General features: G+C 35.0%; 1 protein-coding gene across 1 annotated transcript; it reads left to right on the forward strand.

Moving 5' to 3' along the window:
- Positions 1-5,058: 5,058 nt before the first annotated feature.
- LOC131311554 (uncharacterized) lies at positions 5,059-5,718 on the forward strand. The gene is made up of 2 exons (XM_058339050.1): positions 5,059-5,477; positions 5,557-5,718. Exons 1-2 carry the CDS (start codon positions 5,151-5,153, stop codon positions 5,653-5,655), a joined length of 426 nt encoding a protein of 141 aa, XP_058195033.1. The 5' UTR covers positions 5,059-5,150; the 3' UTR covers positions 5,656-5,718.
- Positions 5,719-7,296: the final 1,578 nt, after the last annotated feature.

Below are 7,296 nucleotides of genomic sequence, written 5' to 3' on the forward strand. Positions count from 1 at the left end.
TTTTTTAATTTTTTTTTTTTGTGTTTGTTTGTTTTACAGCAAACTTTTATGTGATATAGGTTCGTATCGGAAAAGTAAAAAATTATGACTTTTACACAAGTATTTTGAAAAATATCCAAAGAAAAGCTAAAAAAAATCAGTTTTCAGATTTTTTTTGAATATTTTCCAGAATACTTGTGTAAAAGTCATAATTCTTTACTTTTTCCGGTTCCTCTCGTCAAGACGAGCCCATATCACATAAAATTTTAACGTAAAACTAACAAACGCAAAAAAAAAAATTGAATAAAGACAAAACCAAAAAAATTGTGATGCACAAGTTAATCACTAGCATGAATGGGACAGTGAAGAAAGTAATGGTGTGGAAGACTTGGCTTGGGGTTGTTCTTGAGTGATTGTCAATGTAATGATTGGTTAATGGTTTGAATATTTCCCCTAACAATTTAAACATTTTTGGTTGCATCTACCCCTTCATATTCCATCCTTTATATACTCCCGAACTATTTATTGTGAGAGCCCGGTCATTGGGATTATTCAACTTAATTGGTCGATATCAACACATACGTGAGCATAATATACGTATCATGTTTTAAATTATTTGGGTTACTACAAAGGGATAGGCCTGTATAAGAAATTCAATCCTCAGGTCATCTTAGGGAGCCTATAAATCCCCGTGAGTGGTATGGTACCCCGAGTTAATTAATTATCAGGCCCGTCCAGATATTTTGTCCAGTTCCTTTGACCAGACAGAAGGAAGATTGGAATGTCTTGGTAGACGTGGCCAGTGTTGTGTCATCTTAAATTCGTTTTTAAGGTTGGAGAATTCATGTCAAGATTCTCTTTATTTTAAGCTGGTTCATTTGTTTTTGGGCTAATCGTGTCATGTCATTTTTTATTTATGTTCAATCCATATTTTGTCAAAGATTTATCTGTACTTGTAGTCTTAATATATTAAATGTTTAGATAGTAGTATTAGATTTGTATAACCTTTTTTTCCTCTCAAGATTTGAATTTCATCATATTAATCTCTATTCAATGTGAAGTTCTTCACAAATTTGTTTACTACGGAAAATTTCTACATTTGAAGAGTAGGTCTTATTTATTTAGTACTAAGTTGTTTCCTCTTGTTAGGTTGATTAAAATAGCATTTAAAATTACAAAAAACTACATTATTGTCAAAATTCTTTTCTTCGTAATTTCTGTATAACTGAAAGAAGGCAGATATAATAAAGACATGTTAATTTGTACACAAGCTACCGCACGTTAATTAGTGTTGTCCTTTTTCAAATGTGTAACAATGTAATTAAGGAGATAACAATTGTGAAATTTTAAAAGTACTCGCAAGCGCACGAGTCGTATCGAAGTATAATTATGCAAGTGCGAGGTCGAATCCACAAGGGACTTGTGTATTTTTATAGGAAAACTAAAAAAAAAGAAAAACTTAAACTGATTGAATAATTCTAATCTAGTTAACAAAAATATTGATTTGTATTTTAACTAAGAACTAAAAAAAAAAATAGTGATAACACATAAATATGTTGACGATTGAACGAACTTGAAAAAAGAAACGTGACTAAGGTTTTAGAATACACACTTATGTATTCATAGCAATTATTATCAAACTTTTAGTTACTTTCCTACTCATCTTTGTTAGGAACATGTGTGAAAGATCGAGTCTTACATTAGATAAAAAAAAAAAAGGGTGGATCTTAATATACAATTAGATGACTCACCACTTACAAGACTTGGCCTTTTAAATGTGTATGAGTCATATTGTACATTGGGTCTATGTAATGTGGTATGGACTCCGTGGATATTCCCTAGCACATTGGGCCTACGCGTGCACAAGAAAACCTCAGGCGGTTCAGACTCCCAACAATCTAATATCATCATCACATTCGGATCACAAAAGATATCTAGTGCTTGAAATCAATAGTTGCATAAGAGCATCTCCAGCAATATAGCCATAATTCTCATAATTCTCACCATTTACCATAGGATTTCCCTCATGGCTAACCACAAAACATGTCCACCACCCAACAGCCTCAATAAAAGCCTCAACAAAGTAAAAAAAAAATATTCAGACGGGCACGTGACCAACACGCGCGAGAGTAGATCTTACTCTCTCTCACTCGCGGCCTTTGATCAGCGCGTGAGAGCTCCGGTGACCTCAGTTGCCGACGGGGATCGGTGGCGTTGGAATCGTCTCGACGATATCTACAATCCTCTGGGCTCAAAACGATTTTAGGATTAAGTCTCCGTTGAAGCCACTGTCGCTGGAAAACGGAGAGAAGTCACCGTCTCCGATCTGTCTGGCCAAGCGAGCCTCCGTACTCGCTCAAACAGGTGAGGGGCTAGAGCGAGGAGGGCAACTAGCGAGTTCGTGGCGAGGCTGTTGGAAACTCAATTTTGATGGTTTCGCTCGGGAATCTGTCTCGCCGGAGAAAATTGCTACACTGCTGGAGATGCTCTAACAGAACTAAATAACTACCTAGCAATCCCAAATCATGAAAAAAAAACTTAATTGAATCCATATCCATATCCAAAATTACTAACTTAATCAAAATGAGATAAAAATGATTTTTTGATTAAATCAAGCATTCAGAAAATAAATAAAGAGTCTACAAATAATTACTACAAAATAGGAGGTTTCATCCTCAACGAAGTTTTTTTTTCCTCTTAATTCCCAGCCGAACCCCCAAAAACCCTACCAAGGCCTATTTTGGCTAAAAAAATTCAAATGGATAATTTTTTGTTCTTATTAAAAAAAATTGCATTTGTTAATTTTTGTCAATTTTTTATGAATTATTATTTCGTCATGACGAGAGGAATCTAAAAAGTAAAATAGCTTCCTTGTTTGTCTCCTAAGCATAAAATAGAGATATATTTATTTATAATTTATTTGTTTTTACATACGATCAAAATCTAATTTTTTCTGATAAAAACCAAAGTTAAAAAAGAATTCATTTGGATTTTTTTTAGGCAAATTTTTTTGAATAAGTCTCCCCAATATAGATGCCGAGCAATTCCAAAGTTACAAAAAAAAAAAAAAAATTCCTTTAGAATTGCCTAAGGCTACAAGTCAAACCCAATTAAGTTGGATCACCAATCAGCATCCAAGTCAATATCCAAATTCCAATGAAGGACCACGAGACTTCCTTAATCTTGGCCATGTTCCTCCAAATTATGGAGTTTCATATTCCTTAATTAATTGCATGGCCTTTCAAAAAATTAATTGCATGTAGAATTTGAGCTCCACTTAAAATTAGTGGCCCATCAAATTCGCTGATTCTTTTCTTTTTTTCTTTTTTTTTTTTCAATCGGTAGGTGTTTATTCATTAATCACTAGAAGAAATATCCAACAAGTCCCAGGTCAACTGAGCCCCCTGACGGAGAATTCTTCCTCCCAGTCCCAATCCAATGGAGAGTCAGGAAATAGGACATACTTAGCTATCAAGTGAGCCACCCTAATATAACCCTGAGGAATAAAACTGAAAAAATAGGAATTAAAAGTACTAGATAAAGTTAAAATGTCTTGAATAATCACTTCCAGTTCCAGACTGGTCATCCCTTGCAGCATCCAAATGATTTTCTGAGCATCTTCTTCGAAAATAATGTTGTTACTCCCATGATGATCCAACAAGCTAGCCACTGCCATGCGCATCAAATTCGCTTCTTCGGGGTCTTCTAATTAATTTGGATTGGGTTGGGCCCATTCGATTCAAAATCCTCTTTTCAAGTCTTGGATGAAGCCTTTTTGTGCGGTAAGTCCAAAATACCTACACAACGTAAATAGATACTCCCTCCGTCCCATAATGTTTGGCATTTTTAGAAATGCGTGCCATTTTTAAATTGCACATATCTTTCAATTCATAATGTTTTAGACAATTTTTTGAACTTTGTATAATAGAACAAATTAAACTCTATCAAACAAGATCCATATTGCTTATAAAAAAATATTATGGATTAAAAGATATTGTTAATTTTTTCATAAGACTGAAATAGTGAAAGTGCCAAACATTATGGGACGGAGGGAGTAATAATAAGCCATAAATAACTATTAGGTGCAGACTACAAATGCAGGTATGCGAGTCTTTTTTTAGTACTATATATTTTGTGTTCATCAATAACTAGCTGGTGGACAATTGCATTACAACTTTCAATTAATTGCTCAATTTGGTACGAGCAATGTTTGCATGAATTTGTAAATATTCACTCGCGCGTAATGTTTTGATAGTTCTAAATACTACTTTGGTAATATATGGTACGAGTTCTAGCAACTAATTGATACTTAGAATTTTAAGTTTCTCTCTTCTTCGTTAACGATGGTGATCACTTTGTTACTTTACTCTATTTTCATTGTAATTGTTTTTCCCTTCTATTCCTCCACGTTTGAATTTCCTGCAATTTATCGCTCCATCTGCGACATTGGGCCGGATTGGTTGTTTGGCTGTAGCTTTAAAGGATAATTCTGGTCTAATTAATTTACACTATAAGGGCCCGTTTGGATGCGGGGAAAAAATTGGGGGTAAAAAATATGAAGGGGGATAAGATAATATGGGGTATTAATTTTGATGAGTTGGCCCACATTGATTTGATGTATATGAAGGGGGGATAAAATAATACGTGGTTTGGATGGGGTATTAAAAAAGGGGATAAAATTTAACTTCGTTTGGATGGTTTATAGAATGGGGGGATAAGAAGGGGTGGATGATGGGAAAAAATGTCAAATTACTATTTTGCCCATGTGCAGAGTTATATTTGATTATGTATTAAAACCAGTATATAATTTTAAAAATCAATATATTTAAGCAATTTTGCACAATTGGAAGTATTAGAAAATGAATTTATTAAAAAATGTATATTCTATAAAATTTATATTAAAAAACGTTTTTAATATAAATTGTTCGTATTTATGTATGATTTTTTTTTTTTTGGAAATTGGTTTTGTTTGTTTTAATGAAAAGACAAATTAGGATAGATTTGAATGGAATGTATGATTTTAGATTGAATGAAAAGTAAAAGTTGGTTGAATGGTGGATATGTAGTTGAATAGTTGTTGAATTTTTGGTTATAAATAGCAAGCAAACTTGGTTCAAACTCATTTAATAATTTCAATTACAAAAACTTGTGTCATATTTCTTTTTTGTTGTATGGCTGGTCGTCCGCCTCCTCGTCACAATTGGGTCCAGGCTGAGGAGATGCTGTTGATTTCGGTACTGAAATCAATGGCGGTGTCCCGATTGTGGACCACCAGGAGTGGACACTTTCGTCCAGGTTACACGAGCTACTTGAAACGTTTCATGAACAATGATTTTCCCGATGTTAGCATTGAGGAATGGCATATTGAAGCGAAGATAAAGAAGTGGTGCCGTACTTGCTTCATCATTGTCAACCTACTTGATCGTCCCGGGTTTGAATGGGATGCAAGTCAAAACATGGTGGTGGCTGAAGACGATGTTTGGGATGCATTCGTCCAAGTAAGACTTAATAAAGTGTTATAAATTTTTGTGAAATGTCAAGATATTTTTTGTTCTTAATTTTTTCATTTTAACTTAGGTTAATAAACAAGCTAGGGAGGCAAGAGATGTTCAATTTACACTGTTTGAAGATTGGCGTGTTTGCTTCATTCCTCCTCCCGAAGAGCCCGAGGAGTAGGTCAAGATGGCGGAAAAATAAATAGCATTATTCATGGATGTTATGTCATTTGTTATCTCTGTTCATGATGTTCGAATATAATGTTAAAACGTCTTCATTTAAAATAAATTACAACTTGTCTCCGTTCATAACATGTGAATTTTACATAATATTGGAACGTCCAACTTCATTCGGAATGGAGAACAAGTGCCAACAAAATACAACCTACGAAACCTAAAAAAAAACATAGAACAAATGACCAGCATCCATTGATTTCATGTTGAAGTCCCACCGCACTTGCAGATGTAAAACTTTTGGCTTCCAACTTTGTGAGCTCGTATCTTTTCTAGTGAAACTTGAGCAATGCTTCTTCGGCTCCATCGAATGTCCTGTATCTTTTCGCCATGCTTCCTGAGTATCCATTAACTTGGAGTTGAGCTTCTCCCCAAGTTGTATAGATGCCCGGCTTACGCCCAACGAAAACCACCCAATAATAGTCTTTTTCTTCACCTGTCATTGAATAATCTATTCGAAAACAACATTATAAGTCACCACAAACGCATGAACCAAAATGCCTCTTAATCACTAATAAATAGTTGGAAAAAAAATCGCATTTGGCTCAAATTTCATCATCGCCAATTGACACATTTAGGACACAGACTACGACACAAGTAACAATGGTACCATATATAAAAGGACTTTTGTAGTCAAATAGTTGCAAACATGTAGCTCAGATTTGTAGACATCTTTTGCAAGGACTAGGCTGCAACATGAGTTGCCAAATGACCCTCTCAAACATTGCCCCGCCTAAGTCCCCAACGTGTCTTGTTAAATTTTCATCACAGCCACATACATAGATATACACACACAAAGGTTTTGGCCTCTGTTTGTGGGTTAAAGCTGCAGGTTTTGGCTCAGTTTATGGCTGCATGTTCATTGAGTATATACATGCAGGTTTCAGTTTAGTTCGTGGCTCAGAAAACTTTCATCATAACCACACAAAATTCTGAGCAAAAACCCCCAGTTTTAACTCAGGAATGCAGGCACAAAACTTAACCAAAGCCCCACAGTTTTCACACATACACAGAAGGCCACAAACCTGCAGGTATATACCCATAAACTGAGTCATAATATAAAAATCAACACCTCCTCACCAAAACTGAACCAAAGGCACATAACAAAACCAACCAATGCAGTTTTCAAGCACAAATAGAACCACAATACTAAACCAAAACTTGCAAGTTTTACTAAACCACAATCTGTGTGCAGGAAACTGAACCAAAACCATGGCAGAAACTTGAGCAAAACATAACCATAGGCCACAAAACTGAACCAAATAGATAATCAAGAGAAGAAACTAAACGAAAACTGAACCAAACAGACAAGCAGAACCAAAATTGAACCAAAAGTGTAGCAGACAGATGACGAGAGCCAAAATTGAACCAAAACTGTACCAGACAGACAAGGCAAATCAAAACAGAACCAAAACAGATAAGCACAACCAAAACTCAACAAAAACTGAACCAAAACTGAGAAGAATAACCAAAACTGTAGCAGACAAATGAGCAGAGCCACCAAAACATCTAAACAAAAACCCCCAGTTTTACCTCAGAAATGCAAGCACCAAACATAACCAAACCCCAACAGTTTTCACACATACAC

Source organism: Rhododendron vialii, chromosome 12a (genome assembly GCF_030253575.1).
Source record: "Rhododendron vialii isolate Sample 1 chromosome 12a, ASM3025357v1".
NCBI lineage: Eukaryota > Viridiplantae > Streptophyta > Magnoliopsida > Ericales > Ericaceae > Rhododendron > Rhododendron vialii.

Excerpts from the sequence above, each read along its gene's own strand:
- LOC131311554 (XM_058339050.1), top strand. The coding sequence starts at position 5,151 with ATGGCTGGTCGTCCGCCTCCTCGTCACAATTGGGTCCAGGCTGAGGAG. Across the intron at positions 5,478-5,556 it reads TTTGGGATGCATTCGTCCAA|GTTAATAAACAAGCTAGGGA; the intron begins GTAAGACTTAAT and ends ATTTTAACTTAG.